The sequence below is a fragment of the Phocoena sinus genome, chromosome 2, assembly GCF_008692025.1.
Source record: "Phocoena sinus isolate mPhoSin1 chromosome 2, mPhoSin1.pri, whole genome shotgun sequence".
NCBI classification, from domain to species: Eukaryota; Metazoa; Chordata; class Mammalia; order Artiodactyla; family Phocoenidae; genus Phocoena; species Phocoena sinus.
Genome location: NC_045764.1, coordinates 70551216 through 70570473, shown reverse-complemented (window position 1 = coordinate 70570473; position 19258 = coordinate 70551216). Strand labels below are relative to the sequence as shown.

General features: G+C 42.2%; 1 protein-coding gene across 7 annotated transcripts in view; it reads left to right on the top strand.

The window, feature by feature from the left end:
- Positions 1 to 19258, top strand: part of ZNF609 (zinc finger protein 609) — a 223279-nt gene that overhangs the window by 198497 nt on the left and 5524 nt on the right. For 5 of the 7 annotated variants that reach the window (XM_032623519.1, XM_032623516.1, XM_032623522.1 and 2 more), the window contains 4 exons: positions 12620 to 12707; positions 13411 to 15751; positions 16983 to 17391; positions 18892 to 19067. In XM_032623519.1, the coding sequence (XP_032479410.1) occupies positions 12620 to 12707; positions 13411 to 15751; positions 16983 to 17391; positions 18892 to 19067 (3014 nt within the window). The remainder of the gene's footprint in view (positions 1 to 12619; positions 12708 to 13410; positions 15752 to 16982; positions 17392 to 18891; positions 19068 to 19258) is intronic. The other 2 variants (XM_032623520.1, XM_032623521.1) reach the window with 2 other exon arrangements.

Below are 19258 nucleotides of genomic sequence, written 5' to 3'. Positions count from 1 at the left end.
AAAAGGCCATTGATATTCTAAATTGCCTTTGGACAGGTTGGTCCATTTAGTTAGAAATGTGCGTGAGGAAGGACCACAGCTTTTAAACATAAAATTGGCCAAAGTCCCAGGGTGTGGGGGCCACAGATAACTGGGATCCCATTTCTCAGAGGCTTTCCTCTAGAGTAAAAGAACAATTTCCAAACAGCTCGAAAAACTTACAGTTCGAACAGCTCAATTCAAACAACCTGCAAGCTAACACCAGCCATTTCTTCATACACAAAGAGGGCATGAGCTTGGATCCAGGAGAAAGACCCTCCAAATTCCACGGTCAGCAAGAAAAGCAGTGGGCTCAATTATGGGTACCTCACCTGTTTGCTCACCAGTCCTGGAGTCTTCAGGGGTCTCTTCTGGTCCCCGTATGGGCCACCAAAATGTTGACCTAAATCAAATAGATGACCAGACATTTCTCCAGCAAAGATGGGCTTATTTGAGATCAGCAGAGAATTGCATTTCAGCGTCTGCAACCATGGTGAGCCACATGCAAGTTCCTGCACAGCAAGGGAAGAACACTTTTATAGAGGGGAAAGGGAAATTGGGAACACTATAGTAAACAGAGTTCATAGCTTCTCATTGGCTGAGTCCTTGCCAGGAAGGAAGAGGAGTCTTTCTTCCTCCTGTTTGGGCTCTGCTACCATCACAGGGCATGAGAGCTCCTTCTTGTGGTCCCTCAACACTATTTAATTGAGGTGTCTGTTTATCAGTTTTTTATACCTTACTTGAACAGAGTTTCTGGAGAGAAACAAGGAGCATTCATTCATTCAACATATATTTATTGAGCATCTACTATATGCCAAAAATGTTTCTAGTTCTTATAGATACAGCAGTCCAAAAAAACTGACAAAAATCTTGCTCTTCATAGAGCTTACATTCTAATAGGACTTAACAGACAATAAGCAAGATGAATAAATAAAATTTCTGCTATGTTACATACTGATAAATATTATGGGGAGGAAGGTAGGAAAGGGAACTAGAAAGTATATAAGTGGGGAGTGCGAATGAGGGATGGCCTCACTGAGATGACTTTTGAGAAAATATTTGAAAGAAATGAAGGGAAAGTACCTTTGAGAATATGGGGGATGGGGGGAAGGGATGTTACTGATAGATGGAATGGCAAGTTCAAGGCCCTAAGATGAGAACATGCCTCTTGTGTTCAAGGAACAAGTAGCTCACATGCCAGAACAGAGTGTGAGGGGCAGAGTAGTAGATGATGTTGATCAGAGAGGTAATGAGGGCCGAGATCACATGAATCCTTTAAGATCACAATAAGAATTTTGCCCTTTAATCTGGGTGAAATGGAAAGAAGCCTTTGGAAGGTTTTGAGTAGAGGAATGATAAGATATGACTTGGATTTTAACAGGATCTCTCTGGCTCCTGTGTTGAGAATGGGTCAGAGAGGGATAGGATGGCTGTTGCAATAATTAGAGGAGTACCTGGAGCCAGAGAAGTGGAGATAGTGAGATATGATCAAAATCTGGATATATTTTGAAGGTTGAGCCAACAAGATTTGCTGACTGTCGGATGTGGGGTGGTGTGAGAGTAAGAGAGGAGTCAAGCAGAACTCCCAAGGTTTTTGACCTGAACACCTGAAAGGATGGAAATGCCATTACCTGAAATAGGGAAAACTCAGAGCCAAGTTGTTATTGGGAGCAGGGGGCAAGGGAGTGGTCAAGGGACAGGTGGGTATCAGGAGCTCAGTTTGGGTCATGTTAAGTTTGAAATCTCTTTTGAGACATCAAATGGAAATGTCAAATTTGCAATTAGATATATGAATCTGGAGTTCAGGGAAAAGGTAGGTGCTGGAGGTAGAAGTTTGAGTCATTAGTTAGAGATGAAGAAGTAACAGCAAAAGGTGCTGAGAAGGAGCGAGCAGAACAATGAGAAGAAAATCAGGCCTGTGTGGTGTCCTTGTCCTGGAAGCCAAATGAAGGAAGTGTTTTCAAGAAGGAAAGTGGAAGCTCGGAAGCAAGGAAGCACATGGCATACAAGAAGGAAAGTGGTCAACTGAGCATTAGTTTATTAGATCCCTGAGAGAAAGCATGTACTAAGTGGAAATGGTAAAAATGAGGGCTCTGGAGGTCAAATTTACTCTTTCCACTATTGTGCTTGTATCAGTCTTGACTGCATGACTGTTTTTTTTTTCAATATTTATTTATTTGGCTGCATCGGGTCTTAGTCACGGCACGCAGGTTCTTTTTTATTTTTTTAATGTTTATTTATTTTCTTATTAGTCATCCATTTTATACACATCAGTGTATACATGTCAATCCCAATCGCCCAATTCATCACACCCCCACCCCCACCCCCAGCCGCTTTCCCGCCTTGGTGTCCATACGTTTGTTCTCTACTTCTGTGTCTCAATTTCTCCTCTGCAAATCGGTTCATCTGTACCATTTTCTAGGTTCCACATATATGGGTACGCAGGTTCTTCGTTGCAGCACGTGGGCTTCTCATTGTGGCAGCAGAGTGCATGGGCTTAGTAGTTGCAGCATGCGGGCTCTCTTAGTTGTGGCCCACAGGCTGTAGAGCACGTGGGCTCAATAGTTGTGGTGCGTGGGCTTAGCTGCCCCACTGCACGTGGGATCTTAGTTCCCCATCCAGGGGTCAAACTCGCGTCCCCTGCATTGGAAGGCAGATTCTTACCACTGGACCACCAGGGAAGTCCCTGCACAACTGTTTTGAATTGTCCTTGAAACAAAGCAGTGCTGCTTTGGGATTGGGTTTTGTCTTAACACTGCACTCCTCCTGTTACCTGGGGGAACCTGATTGCTGCCTCATACCTAAGTCATTTCCCCTTTACCGTGTTCTGGTGTTGATCGCCTTTAAGAAGGGAGAATACTTAACTCAGCACTCTAAAATTTAGTAATGTTTAGTGAGATTATGTCTGTGATGCCCTTGGTAAATATGAAAATAACCACCTAGAGAAACACAAAGCACTACTTTTACTACTACTTTTAGCATGTTATTATTTTTATTATCTTCAAACATGCCAACCCTTTCCTTATTTTGTGAACACTTATTCAAAATAGAAAGCTTTCTAAAATGAAAACTAACTTTTCTCTTTCTCTTCAGCCTACTTGCTGCCTTAAAGCTAGCCCTTAATAGAGAAACTAGGTCTGTTAAGTGTTATTTTCTGCTTTTTCCTTCCTGTCTTCTTAATCTCCCAGCTGTCTCAACTCAGAACCTTGTAGGAAGAGAGTTATACTTCAGAAAACTGTTTGCTTTGACATTTAAACAAGCCTCCATTTTGTTTTTCCATATTAGAATTTTTCCTCTTCCCCTCTCCCATTTCCAGCACTCTGAACTGTCATCTTTTCAGCTCATTCATTATTGTTAACGTTTGCAGATTATACCAGAGGAGGGAGACAGATTTATAAACACGTGTTCCTACCCAGCTGTTTCAAGAGTAGGAATAACATTCCTCTTCGAATTGTATACCTGCTGTCTATATACAGCTATGCTCATCTGCCCTTGTAAATGAGGTGCCTACTTCTAAGTCTTACCTTGTCTAGAAATAAATGTACCCTGTTCCTATTCAAATTGGTTATACAGTAATCAGAGCAGCCCATCACTGGGAGGAGACATCCATGTGAATTCACTTTGCTAACAGCCAGAGAGAATTTAGCCCAATTGCTTTCTTAGGAGGTTTGTCATTTCCCTTAAGATGCCAGGGCTCTAGAAAGGGATAGAAGTCCTGTCCTCTTTCCCCCTGGATGCCTCCCTACAGTCCTTTATGTATCTTTTATGTAAGATGAAGATAAGGGGACATATTAAGGAAGTTGTGTAAAAAGAATCAGAACCCATTAAGAGATAGCTGTGTAATGCCTTGAAGATCTGACCACTCATCAATAATGAGTAATGAGTGAATTACTTAACCTCTCTGGGCTTCCATTTCCTTATTTACAAAGTAGCTTTTTTTAAAAAATGTATTTATTTATTTATTTTTGGCTGCATTGGGTCTTAGTTGTGGCATGCAGGCTCTTAGTTTGTGGCATGCAGGATCCAGTTCCCTGACCAGGGATCGAACCTGGGCCCCCTGCATTGCGAGCGCTAAGGCTTAACCACTGGACCACCAGGGAAGTCCCAGAGCAAGGATTTGGACTAAGGTTTTCTGACTGCAAGTTCAGTGATCTTTAGACAGCATTCTACATCAAAGAAGAATATAGTTGAGTTATTACAGATAGGCCCTGGGAGTGCTTAATCAAATAGTATTTTATTAGTCTATGACCAAAGACAAACAAAAGACTAATTCTGGAACCTTTTAAGTTGTTTTTTTTTTCTTTTCTGCTCAGTTCTTTTTTTTTTTTTTTTTTTCATATTTTATTTTTGGCTGTGTTGGGTCTTCGTTGCTGCACACGGGCTTTCTCCAGTTGTGGCAGGAAGGGGCCACTCTTCATTGTGGTGCATGGGTTTCTCATTGCAGTGGTTTCTCTCGTTGCGGAGCATGGGCTGTAGGCGCGTGGGCTTCAGTAGTTTTGGCTCGCAGGCTCAGCAGTTGTGGCACAGAGGCCTAGTTGCTCTGCGGCATGTGGGATCCACCCAGACCAGGGCTCGAACCCGTGTCCCTTGCATTGGCAGGCAGATTCTTAACCACGTCGCCACCAGGGAAGTCCAAATTCTAGAGTCTTATTCTCTAGATACATTACATAGAAAATGTGCCTTTGGGCACATTAAATTACTGTATTCAAACTTTCAACACATCCCTTTTGTTCTGAACACATAGCAAGAAGTAAAATATATAAAGTGAAAATCAGAGAACATGTTTGGGCTCACAAACAAAATAATCTTATCCATGGACCAAAAACAGAAGAGATGCAAGTCACTGAGTGAGGCTGAAACTGTGGGCCTGCTGGCCTCCAGGTGAACGGTGCCTGAGAGGTGAGTTCCTGGTACTGAAAACATCTATAGAGATAGTTCATAAATAGAGAGAACTTGAGGCCAGGGGAGTAGGATGCCACCCCCCCAACCAGTCTCGTGGAAGGAGACTTTTAAAAAGTTAATTGAACTTAGCAACAAAAAGAAATGAACTACTTACTGATACATGCAACAACATGGTGAATCTCAAAAGCATTATGTTAAGTAAGTGAAAGAAGCCAGATGTGGAAGACTACAAGCTGTCTGATTCATTTTATATGAAATTCTGGAAAAGGCAAAGCTATAGGAATATAAACCAGATTAGTCATTGTCTGGGGCTGGGGATGGTGAAATGAGATTGATTGCACAAGGGCTGAGTACTTTTTGACTAATGGAAATGTTCTATAAATTGATCATGGTAGTAATTATACAACTGTAAATATTAATCACACTCATCAAATTATATATTTTAAAATGAATGGATGTTATTGTATATAAATTATAACTATAAAGCAGATTTTTTTTAAAGGGTATATAGGTATAGGGCTTCACAACAGAGTGACAAGTGGCAAGTTAGTTGCATGGCAAATTGTGTAGATTCAGACAAAGGTGAAGAATTGGAGCAACTAATGAAATCAATCTACTGTATTAGGTTTGATTATAATAGAACCTACCTGTTGTTGGAGCTTTAAAAAAAATTGCCCTTGATAAAGAATTTGTTACTTAAAAAAGAAAAAAAGTTAATTGAGTGGAGGAGGAGGGAAGCCTAAGGAGGAGGGAAGCCTAAGGAGTCTAATGGCTCAGGCCATTAGAAGACCTCTTCAGACTAGGTCCTTAGGGGGCTAGATGGAAGAAATTGCAAAACTATTAAACAGAGAAGGGGGGAAATTAGTAACAAAAACATCTCTTTCAAAAAAGAGACTGCAAACCAAAATTATATATAATAGAAATCTAATGCTAAGAAAGATAACCACCAAAAATTAACCAGGACTTCCATTTTCAGGAAGATGGAATAGACATACCTTTCCTGATTTCTCCCACCAAATACAACTAAAACACCTTTACATTATATATATATATATATATATATATATATATATATATATATATATATAATATATAGAAATATCCAACAGAGGACTAGTATCTGAATACATAAAGAACTCTCAAAGCTCAACAGTAGAAAACAATCCAGTCAGAAAATGAGCTAAAATATGAACAGATATTTCACCAAAGAGGATATACAGATGGCAGATAAGCACATGAAAAAGATGTTTAACATCATTAGCATGAGGGAAATGCAAATTAAAAATCACAATATGAGATATTACTATACAACTATTAGAATGGCTAAGATTAAAAAGAGAGAGAAGGGACTTCCTTGGTGGTGCAGTGGTTAAGAATCCGCCTGCCAATGCAGGGGACATGGGTTCGATCTGTGGTCTGGGAAGATCCCATATTGCGGCGGAGCAACTAAGCCCATGAGCCACAACTATTGAGCCCATCCACCTAGAGCCCGTGCTCCGCAACAAGAGAAGCCACAAAATGAGAAGCCCGCTCACCGCAACGAAGACTAGCCCCCACTCACTACAACTAGAGAAAGCCCGCGTGCAGCAACAAAGACCCAGCACAGCCAAAAATAAATAAATATTTTTTTAAAAGTTAAAAAAAAAAAAAACTAAATGCAGCTACAATATGAACCAGTAAATGCATTCTTGGGTATTTATTTGGGAGAGATGAAAAACTTAAGTTCAGGGGACTTCCTTTGTGGTCCACTGGTGAAGACTTCACGCTTCCACTGCAGGGGGTGGAGGTTTGATCCCTGATCAGGGAACTAAGATCCCACATGCCATGCTGTGCAACACAGCCAAAACAAAACCAATAAATAAATAAACAAATTTATTTTTAAAAAACAAAAGAAGTTCACACAAAAACCTGTACACAAATGTGTATAGCAGCTTATTCATAATAGCCAAATACTGGAAACAACCCAGATGTCCTTCAGCAGGTGAGTGGTAGGACAAACTATGGTATCTCCATACCAAACCACCAATAAAAAGGACTATTATAAACTTTTTTTATAGTTTATAGACCGGGGCACGAACCTGTGTCCCCTGCATCGGCAGGCGGACTCTCAACCACCGCGCCACCAGGGAAGCCCAGGACTAAACTATTGATACATACAACCACCTGGATAAATCTCCAGAGAACTATATGCTGGTAGAAAAAAAAAAACAGTCCCAGAAGGTTATATACTATATGATTCCATTTATATAATATTTTTGAAATAACAAAATTATAGAAATGAGAAATAGATTACTAGTTGCCAGGAATTGAGGAGGGGTGGGGATGGGAGGGAAATGAGTGTAACTAGGAAAGGACAACATGAGGTACCCTTGTGTTGATGGAAATATTTTGTGTCTTCATTATATCAATGGCAGAATCTCAGTTGGGATATTATACTATAGTTTTGTTGCAAAATGTTACCATTAAAGGGCATGTGAGATCTCTTCATTATTTCTTACAACTGTATGTGAATCTATAATTATCTCAAAAATTTTAAATTAGTTTTAAAAATTTAACCATCAGGAATTGAATGCACACCTAATGAAATTAACATATGGTACAAAGACTGTAATAAGTACGTTTAGAATTCTTAAAGAGAAACAGAAAAATAAACTATGAAAAAAATAAAACTATGAAAAAAAATAAAACTGTGAACCAAACAGCCAGTAATTAAATAATGTCATGTAGATATGAAAAATTAACCAGTTTAAAATTTTGGAAATGAGAAAAAGTCATTTAAATATAATTATATATTATAGTCATTGAAATTTTTTAAAAACCTCAATACAGGGCTTCCCTGGTGGCACAGTGGTTGAGAGTCCACCTGCCGATGCAGGGGACACGGGTTCGTGTCCCGGTCCAGGAGGATCCCACATGCCGCAGAGCGGCTAGGCCTGTGAGCCATGGCCGCTGAGCCTGTGCGTCCGGAGCCTACGCTCCGCAACGGGAGAGGTCACATCAGTGAGAGGCCCGCGTACCACAAAAAAAAAAAAAAAAACCTCAATACATTGGATAAATTCTAGGCTGCATGTAGTCAAAGAAAAGATTATAAATTGGAAGAATCAAGCACAAAGAAAAAATATATGAGAGATCAACGTGAGTCCTAGAAAAAAAAAAGAATGGCAGAAAGACAGTAAATTAATATACAACAGGTAATGACTTTCCTGAATTAGAGAAATTCTAATTAGAAACTTAACTAGGTAGGTTGTACACTCCAAGTACTGTATACCAAACAGATAAATAAAAGTAAGTTCAGGGAGACTTCCCCGGTGGCACAGTGGTTAAGAATCCGCTTGGCAATGCAGGGGACACGGGTTCCACCTCTGGTCCAGGAACATCCCACATGCCGCGGAGCAACTAAGCCCGTGCGCCACAACTACTGAGCCTGCGCTTTAGAGCCCACGAGCCACAACTACTGAAGCCCGCACGCCTAGAGCCCGTGCTCCTCAACAAGAGAAGCCACTGCAATAAGAAGCCTGCAACGAAGAGCAGCCCCCACTCATCGCAACTAGAGAAAGCCCTCATGCAGCAACGAAGACCCAACACAGCCAAAAATAAATAATTTATTTATTTTTTAAAAAAAGAGTAAATTCAGTATTCTGGTTAAATATGGTAGGTTGAAAGTACATGTTTACCTCCTACCTTCCCCCTAAAACCCATTCAAATGTCAGTAAAGGGATTTTGTTTTTAAGATATATAAACTCACAAGGTAAAGAAGACAGACAGGTATAAATCAGTAAAACTTGGGACACTAGAAAGCAGATGTACAATGCTGATTTAAGAGACCTGAAAAAACAGAAGCTTGGTTGTTTCTTTGTTTACCTGAGGTTGGGAGGAAGGAGAGCCAAGAATAAGGAGTTTGCACCACAGATTTCTAGAAATATTCAGAAATTGGAAATATCAGTACCTTTGAACACAGGGAATATGGGGTGAAGCTGAAAACAGAAGACTGGCTGAAGGTCTAGAGAAGAAGCAAAGGCTGTGCATTATTATCCCCATCCTACACAGCCCCTCTGCCATTACAGAAAACTGATGTTCACTCTTCGGAGAGTTTCAACCAGAGCAGGGACACTGGGCATAGAGGAAGGCAGGGTGCTGTACCAAGGACCAAGTGAAAATCCATATAACATAGAGAAACTGGCAGGCAGGTAAGAAATTAAAGAGTTCTTCTCTGGGGGAATCTGACAAGTCCTGGAAAGGAGGAAAAATCTCTAGCAGTATTCATGGCTTAATGGAAAGGTCCACACATAGTGCTTCCAGTCCAATTTTTATTACTTTTCATTTAAATATGAACAAGATCCAAAGATCACCAGACTTTTTGAGGAAAACCTGAAAAACAAGAGAATGTAGGACAAAACAAACAAAAAAAGGAGTTAGAGGGAAAAAACTACTGAGAGAGCAAAAGACTATTGAGAGAAAAAAATATATAATGAAATATCTTCAGAGATAAAATACTGTATCCCATGAAACAAGGATACTTTTTTTAATTAAAAATGGTAAAAATGACAATTTCAGTATGTAGCCTAGAAGATGAAGGAAATCCCTTAAATATTCAACCAGAAGACAAAGAAATGGGAAATAGGCTAGAAAGATAAGAGGATTAGTCTAGAAGGTCCAAATAGGAGTTCCATTAAGCAAGCACAAGTGGCAAGTATAATTGATAAGAAGATAGAAAATTAATAAGGATATAGAAGATTTGAAAAACATCAATCAACTTGATCTATCATTTATAGACTACCCAACAACTGCAGAGTATACATTTTGAAATATTCTTTTCAGGTGCACATGGGATGTTCTTCAAGATAGACCATATTTTATACCATAAATTAATTCTCAATAAATTTAAAAGAATTGAAATCATATATAGTATGTTTTCTAATCACAATAGAATTATATTAGAAATCAGGAACAAAAAGATAGTTGGAAAATTCCCAGGTATTTGAAAATTTGACAACACTCTTCTAAATAAATCCAGAATCAGAAAAAAGCCAGGGAAACTAAATGTTTTGACCTGAATGATAATGAAAACATATCAAAACTTGTGGACTGCAACTAAAGTGGGCTATGAGGGAAATTTATACTTTAAATGCTTATATTAGAAAAAAAGATCTAAAACAGGGGTTGGTGAACCTTTTCTGTAAAGGGCCAAATAGTAAATATTTTAGGCTTTGAGGGCCATATAGCCTCTATTACACATACTCAACTCTGTCTGCCTTGAGGCGTGAAATTGGGCATAGGCAATGGGCAAATGAATAAATGTGGCTATATTCCAATAAAACTTTATTTCTGAGCAGTATTTGAATTTCATATAATTTCACATGACAAAATATTCTCCTTTTCATTTTTTTCTACCACTAAAAATGTAAAAATCATTCTTAGCTTGTTAAAGATACTTATAAAATATTTCATGGTGGGGGCTTCCCTGGTGGCGCAGTGGTTGAGAGTCTGCCTGCCGATGCAGGGGACACGGGTTCGTGCCCCGGTCCGGGAAGATCCCACATGCAGCGCAGCGGCTGGGCCTGTGAGCCATGGCCGCTGAGCCTGTGCGTCCAGGGCCTGTGCTCCGAAACAGGAGAGGCCACAACAGTGAGAGGCCCGCGTACCGCAAAAAAAATAAATAAAGGAAAAGCTTAATATATTTGACTTCATTCAATGTAAAACTAACCAAAAATAATTTAGAATTAAGGCAAAAAAAAAAAAAATTAAAAAGTCCATGTCAGGGAATTCCCTGGAGTTCCAGTGGTTAGGACTCTGTGCTCTCACTGCCTAGGGCCAGATTCAATCCCTAGTCGGGGAATTAAGATCCCACAAGCTGTGCGGCGCCTCCAAAAAAAAAAAAAAAAGTCTATGTCAGACATTTTATACCATATTAAATTCCAGGTGGATCAAAGATTAAAATATTAAAAAATCAAGCCATAAAAATACTAGAAGAAACCATAAGAGAAAAAACTATTAATAAAGTGATGGAATGGGGAAAGCCTTTTGAAATATGATAAAAATTCTGAAGCCATAAAAGATTGATAAATGTAACAACCTAAAAGTAATTTCTGCATAGCATTAACCACCGTTGCAAATGACAAACTGAGGGAAATATCTGATTTGTAGTACAGTCAAAAGGCTTACTGTGGTATATAAACAGTCAGAAATAAGAAAAAGACTATAATTCAGTAGAAAAATGAGAAAAGGATATGAACAGACAGTTCATTAGAAGGTAAATACAAATGTCTCATAATGGTATCTTGTAATGAAATGCTATACAAACTCATAATAAGAAACATGACATTAAAACTACATAAAACACCATTTTTCTCCAGTCAGATTGGCAAAACCAGAAAGTTTGAGAATACTATGTTGCCACAGGGAAGGGACAACAGGTGTTCTCATGAACTACTGGTGGGTTTATAAATTAGTACATCCTCTCTGAGGGCAAATTGGCAGTATTTATGAAAAATCCAAATACAAATGCTCTGTGATTAGCAGTTTTACTTATAGGAATTTATCTTACAGATATATTCTGTGATATGTAAGATAAGACATTTGTACTAGGTTATTTATTCAGCGTTATTTGTAACAGCAGAAGAATGAAGCAACCTAAATGTTCATCAACAGGGGACTGGATAAATAAATGTTGGTACGGTTTGAAATCATTCATATGCAGCCATTGAAAAGAATGAAGTAGTTCTATGTTTACTCGTGGAATGATCCAAAATATATGGTTATGTGGAAAATGTGCGGAACATTGGTGTACATTGCTACCATTTGAGGAAGAATGTATAAACATATTTGCTTATAAATATATAAAATACCTCTGGAGGAGTACATGGAGATATCCATGGGTGTTTCTGAGTATGGGACCTGCAAAGCTGAAGAACAGTGACAGGAGGGACACTTCATTTTATGTTGGGGTTTGTCTGCATTTTTTTTTTTTTTTTTTTTTGCTACCTTTTAAATTTTGGAGTATGACTATGGTATCTATTCAAAACCATTTTTAAATAAAATGAACATGTCAGGAATGTTCACTGTGATGTCATTTAAGAGTGAAAATGTGCAAGAAACATCTAAATTTCCATCAACAGTATGTATAAATTGTGGTCAAATCATGCAGTGACATACTTGAGCACCATTAAAATAAATGGGTTAAGCTCTTCATGTCAACATTGATAAATCTCAAATTTGTAATGTTAAGTGAGAAAGGTAAGTTATATACCCAGCATGATCCTATCAATGGCAAGTTTGAAAATATAGTAAACAGTGGTTTTCAACTATGATGTTTTATTCTTTAAAAAATAAATCTGTTGCAAGTATAGCACAAAATTTTATAAATCCATTGAGCTGGGTGGTGGGTACATGAGTTTTTGTTTAGTTATCCTTTGTATTTTTTTAGTGTATTTGAAATACTGTGTAATTTTTTAAAAGTTAGGAAAATGTGCCTTAACTGGACCATGGAATCTTTGCAACCATTGCCCATCCTAAGGGGCCCTGTTAGTGTTGTAGGCAGTTCCTGTGGAACTATTCCAGCCTAATGCTGTTAGGCCCACTGGGACCTAGAGCACCCCCTAAACCCTCCTACTGGAGCCAGAATGCTACTCAGATGGAAAATACTCTTCTCAGTGGCCAACAGCATTTCTCTTGTCTATATCTGAGTCTTCTTGTCTTTCAGGGATGTTGGTGGTGAATGTAACATGGAGGAACAAGACTTACGTAGGTACACTTCTTGACTGCACACGACATGACTGGGCACCCCCCAGGTAAGCACTCTACAGCTTTTTAGCTTATGTTAATCTGAACCACCCTCATCAGTGATCCCTTATACCTTTATCCTGTTAGAATTGGACAGCTTTTAAAGGACAGTTATGTTATAGAAACAAGGGAAGGCATTATATTCATCTGGCATTCAAGAAGAATAAATCAGTGGGTAGGAATGGTGAGAAGATCCTATTTAAGCCTTTATCTGGAATGACTGAATTCTGGCTTCTACCTACAGTCACCTTGAGACCAAGGCCAGAATCTGACTACAGGTGAATAAGCATTCATTGATGATGTTTTTTGATAGCAGCTATCTCTCAGAAGTTTAAACTCGAAAACATCTTCAGTTTCATAAACTCCACTAGACAGTCTGGGTTTCACAAGGACCTTTTCAAGTTGCAGTTGGCCGTAAGACTGATATTTCAGTGAATAGCACTTTACGGCTTGTTCCTAATATTAATTTCCAGTTTGTCAGGGTTAGGGGAACCCAAATCTTGGGGAATAATTTATAGTTAGTATGTAGATAACATTCTAGGAGCTCACCATTTAATGCAGTTACCATGCTTTCAGAAGTTCCTTTAACAAATCATATTCACTGAAAATGATAGTTACCATATGGACAGTTCTTCTGGAGGCTGCAGCTACACTGGTTTGAAGATAGCTTTTTTTCTTAATAATATCCTGTTGTGTTTGTCATTTGCCAAGGTTCTGTGACTCTCCCACCAGTGACTTGGAAATGCGCAATGGTCGGGGTAGAGGCAAACGCATGCGTCCCAACAGTAACACACCTGTCAATGAGACAGCCACAGCCTCTGACAGCAAAGGGACCAGCAGTAGCAGCAAAACCCGAGCAGGAGCCAATAGCAAAGGCCGTCGGGGCAGCCAGAATTCTTCGGAACATCGCCCAGCTGCCAGCAGCACCTCTGAGGATGTCAAGGCCAGCCCTTCCTCAGCTACTAAGCGGAAAAACAAACCCCTTTCAGACATGGAGCTGAATTCTAGCTCAGAGGACTCCAAAGGGAGCAAGCGTGTCCGTACTAATTCCATGGGCTCAGCCACTGGCCCCCTCCCTGGGACCAAAGTGGAACCCACTGTTCTAGACAGAAATTGTCCTTCCCCAGTCCTGATTGACTGTCCCCACCCAAACTGCAACAAAAAGTACAAGCACATCAATGGACTTAAGTACCACCAAGCTCATGCCCATACAGATGACGACAGCAAGCCAGAAGCAGATGGAGACAGTGAGTACGGAGAGGAGCCCCCCCTGCATGCAGACCTCGGGAGCTGCAATGGTGCATCTGTGTCACAGAAAGGTTCCTTGTCCCCTGCCCGCTCCGCTACCCCCAAAGTTCGGCTCACAGAGCCCCACAGCCCTTCTCCTTCAAGCAAATTCAGCACAAAAGGCCTCTGTAAGAAAAAGTTGAGTGGGGAAGGGGACCCAGATCTTGGGGCCTTATCCAACGATGGCTCTGATGATGGACCCTCAGTAATGGATGAAACAAGCAATGACGCCTTTGAGTCTTTGGAAAGGAAATGTATGGAAAAAGAAAAATGTAAAAAGCCCTCTAGTTTGAAACCTGAAAAGATTCCTTCCAAAAGTTTAAAGTCAGCCCGGCCCATTGCCCCTGCCATCCCCCCACAGCAGATTTACACCTTCCAGACAGCCACCTTCACAGCAGCAAGCCCAGGCTCCTCCTCAGGCTTGACCACCACAGTGGTCCAGGCCATGCCCAACAGCCCCCAGCTGAAGCCCATTCAGCCCAAGCCCACTGTGATGGGAGAACCTTTCACAGTCAACCCTGCCTTGACTCCAGCCAAGGACAAGAAAAAGAAAGACAAAAAAAAGAAGGAATCTTCAAAGGAACTTGAAAGTCCTCTGACCCCTGGGAAGGTGTGTCGAGCAGAAGAAGGCAAAAGCCCATTCAGGGAATCATCAGGAGATGGGATGAAGATGGAGGTGCTCCTAAATGGCTCCTCAGACCCCCACCAGAGCCGACTGGCTAGCATCAAGGCGGAAGCTGACAAGATCTACAGCTTCACGGACAATGCTCCCAGCCCTTCAATTGGAGGCTGTGGCCGCCTAGATAGCACTACCCCTACCCAGCCCATGACCCCCTTACATGTAGTGACCCAGAACGGGGCTGAAGCCAGCTCAGTCAAAACCAACAGCCCTGCATACTCCGACATCTCTGATGCGGGGGAGGATGGGGAGGGCAAAGTGGAAAGCGTCAAATCAAAGGACCCTGAACAGTTGGTTAAGGACGGGGCCAAGAAAACCCTTTTCCCCCCTCAGCCACAGAGCAAAGACTCACCATATTACCAAGGCTTTGAGAGTTACTACTCTCCAAGTTACACACAATCCAGCCCAGGGGCTCTGAACCCCAGCAGCCAGGCAGGAGTGGAGAGCCAGGCCCTGAAGACAAAAAAGGATGAGGAGCCTGAGAGCATAGAGGGAAAAGTGAAGAACGATGCCTGTGAGGAAAAGAAACCAGAGCTGAGCAGTTCCAGTCAGCAGCCCTCCGTCATCCAGCAACGTCCCAACATGTACATGCAGTCCCTGTACTACAACCAGTATGCCTATGTGCCCCCCTATGGCTACAGCGACCAGAGCTACCACACCCACCTCCTGAGCACTAACACAGCCTACCGGCAGCAGTATGAAGAACAGCAGAAACGGCAGAGCTTGGAGCAGCAGCAGCGGGGACTGGATAAGAAGGCAGAGATGGGCCTGAAGGAGCGGGAGGCAGCACTCAAGGAAGAATGGAAGCAAAAGCCGTCAGTTCCACCAAGTCTCACCAAGGCCCCCAGCCTGACAGACCTGGTGAAGTCAGGACCCGGGAAGGCCAAGGAGCAAGGGGCTGACCCTGCCAAATCAGTCATTATTCCCAAGTTGGATGACTCTTCCAAGCTCGCCAGCCAGGCCCCGGAAGGACTTAAAGTAAAGCTGAGTGAGGCCAGCCACCTAGGCAAGGAGGCCTCTGAGGCGAAGACAGGTGCCGAGTGTGGCCGACAGGCAGAGGTGGATCCAATACTCTGGTACCGACAGGTAACTGTTCTGGAAGGAAATAGAAATACCGTTTGATAGTTTTTCTGTCTTCCTCACAAATCAGGGCTGTCCTTTTGTAGGGAATCAACAGAATACAGATTTGCAGAATAAATCTATAATTTTACGGATTCTTTACTTTGGTAAATCATTTTAACTTTTTTTGTTTGTTTGTTTCTTATTTATCTTTGGCTGCGTTGGGTCTCTGTTGCTGCACGCGGGCTTTCTCTAGTTGCATCGAGCGGGGTCTACTCTTCGTTGCAGTGCGCGGGCTTCTCATTGCGGTGGCTTCTCTTGTTGCGGAGCACGGGCTCTAGGTGCGCGGGCTTCAGTAGTTGTGGCACGTGGCCTGTAGAGCGCAGGCTCAGTAGTTGTGGCACACGGACTTAGTTGCTTCATGGCATGTGGGATCTTCCCGGACCAGGGCTCGAACCTGTGTCCTCTGTGTTGGCAGGCGGATTCTTAACCACTGCGCCACCAGGGAAGCCCTAACATTTTTTTTTAAAAAAAGCACTTTTTACACCAGTAAAAGGTGTTTTTCGCATTTGACAAGAGAGGCCCAGGCAAGTTAGCTTGATTTGTCTGGAATTACTTGAGACTTAACTGGCAGAGCCAGAACTGGAACCCAGGTATCTAGTGATTCCTAGTCCAGTGTTTCTTCCACTGTGTGGTTCCTATGGAATGAGTTAATGGTGGTCTCTCCATTTTTTAAAGTAGGCCAGAAGTACACAACTCACAGTGAGTTACTCTCAAAAAGGTTTTCTAGGCAGAGTTAGAACTAAGAACTTGGTCTTACATTTTGCTCTGTTCCTCAGACTTAGAAAGTCTCCCCTTCCCTCTTTGTGCCACAGTTAGACCACCCTCCTCTGAGCGGGGCAGCACCTGTAGCTCTCTGCCCCTGAGTTTGCTCTGAAGAAGGGAAACCACCTAAATATCGTTGGAAAGGGAACGGCTTCTTCTAGTCAAGGAGTCCTTTCCCCAGAATGCTTGTTCTCGCCTAGAGAAGACCCACTGGTGGATTTTCTCTTTCTTTCACCACATCTTATTTCCTTTTATGGGGGGAGGAGACAGGCATTTAAGCAGGAGGGACCAGAGGTGATTTTAAACAAAGGTCAGTAGAGGCCAAGATCCTGCTGTGCCCCAGATGTCTAGTATCATCTGCTCTGGTGTTTCTACGGGGACATTGGGCTTGAAATCTGTAAAACGCTCAGAGCTCATTCTGTGATTGTTGTAGGAAGCAGAGCCCCGGATGTGGACATATGTTTATCCTGCTAAGTACTCAGACATCAAGTCAGAGGATGAGCGGTGGAAGGAGGAGCGGGACCGCAAACTGAAGGAGGAAAGGAGTCGGAGTAAGGACTCTGTGCCCAAGGAGGATGGGAAGGAAAGCACAAGTAGTGACTGCAAGCTGCCCACGTCTGAGGAATCCCGCCTCGGGAGCAAGGAGCCCCGACCAGGTGTCCACGTGCCTGTGTCCTCTCCCCTCACCCAGCACCAGTCCTACATCCCCTACATGCACGGCTACTCCTACAGCCAGTCCTATGACCCCAACCACCCCAGCTACCGGGGTATGCCTGCCGTGATGATGCAGAACTACCCAGGTACGGCACCGAATTCCAGCTGCTGTTCCATTCAATGGGAAGGTAAATGAGGCACCGATTTCGAATCCAGAGTTTTCTTGCTCAGCTCTAAGGCTTACTGAGGCTCAGGTAGATGACAGCTCTGATTTGAATGTGGCCTTGTGTGAAGTGGGCACTAATCCTGAGCTCCTTGAATGACCCCTACTTACAGTCTGTGGGACCACTTCTCCCTCCCTTGCACTAGCTAGAGGGTTGACTCTACAGTCAATTTTTATGGGTAACTAAAGGCAAAACCCCCTCTCTACCAGAGCCGTCTTCCCTCAGCTGGGATTTTCTAAACACATACTCTAGGGACTCCCCTGGTGGTCCCAGCAGGTACAGGTTCAATCCTTGGTCAGGGAACTAAGATCCCACATGCCTCGGGGCATGGCCAGAGAAACAAACAAACAAAAACACATACTCTCTACTTTTGCAATGTGCTCTAGGCACTGTGGGGAATACAAAAGAAATAGCGGAAGACTAGCTCAATCCCCTCAAGGAGCTTACAACTTAATTGTAGCAGGAGAGAAACGTGGAACAAATAAAATTCAACCCAGGAGAGTGCCTGTATTCATTTGCAAAATTGTGTTTAGCTGTAAGGTCAGGAGGCAGTTGGTGAGGGGAAGAGCAGTTTGAAGTCATACTGGGGGTAAGTCCAGCTAGAAAGATTCAGTCTGGGAAAGATAAACTCTTTATACTGCCATCCATGAGTTCTTGGGGAGGGAGGCACAAGGTAGGAGTTAAAGTGTTTTTTAACTTGTTAGAAGAAAAGGCTCACTTTACTCACTGATCTCTGTTGCCTGAAGAGCCATGTGGGATGCTTCTGGGGTGGAAGACTCTTTCACTTCTTGGAGCTCCCACCTCCCTATAGGAGAGCAGCTGAAATAGGCTTGATATTGACATTATAAGGCAAATACTAAATAGGACACTTAAGCTTTTCAAACTGAGATAGGAAATTGTCTCATCCTGTAGTATTCCCTTCTCCTGTTACCCCAATCCTTCTATATAAAAACAGTTGTTCTATTTGATGAGTACCTGCTCTGTGCCAGGCACTGGACTAGGTGATTTATGTACATTATCTTATTTAATCTTCTTTGTCATCCTATGAAATAAGTATTGGTATCTTCATTTTGATGGTCAAGAAACTGAAGCTCAGAAGGTTAATTTGAGCTAATTAATTTGTTAATTTTGTTCAGGGTTACCTAACTGGTAAGTAGAGGAAGGATTTGAGCCCAAGGACATCTCCATATCCAATATCTTTCAAATCCTATGACTGTATCACCTCTCCAAGATGAATCTGAGATTGGGGCTCTAAGGAAGTTGGTTCCCCAGAAACTGAGGGCCATGTTCCTAATATCCCTTAGCTGTTTGCCTCTAGAGCTCAGTAAAGGAAGTACACACTGAGTCTCAGCCTGAAGACACTGCGGTAGAAAATATATCTCAGCCTGAGCCTCACCAGGCTCACTGAAGCAGAGTTTCTTCTCCTTCTCCCATTTCTTTGACTGCTTTATTTCTCTTCCCCAGGTTCCTACCTGCCTTCCAGCTACTCTTTCTCCCCGTATGGCAGCAAGGTCTCAGGGGGTGAAGATGCTGACAAGGCACGAGCCAGCCCCAGTGTCAGTTGTAAATCCAGCTCAGAGTCCAAAGCCCTGGACCTCTTGCAGCAGCATGCCAGTCATTACAAGAGCAAGTCTCCCACGGTGAGGGAAGTGCAGTGACACTGACTGTTGTCAGAGACAAATAAGGCCAGATCCAGGGTCTGGGAGAAGATGGACTAGTTCAAGTCCTAACCACAGTGTGGTTTGGCTGACTTGACAATAGCTCTGCCAGGCACCTCCTTGATTCTTAGGTGACCTGCATCTTTAAGGAGTTGTAATGTGGGCTCTGGGCA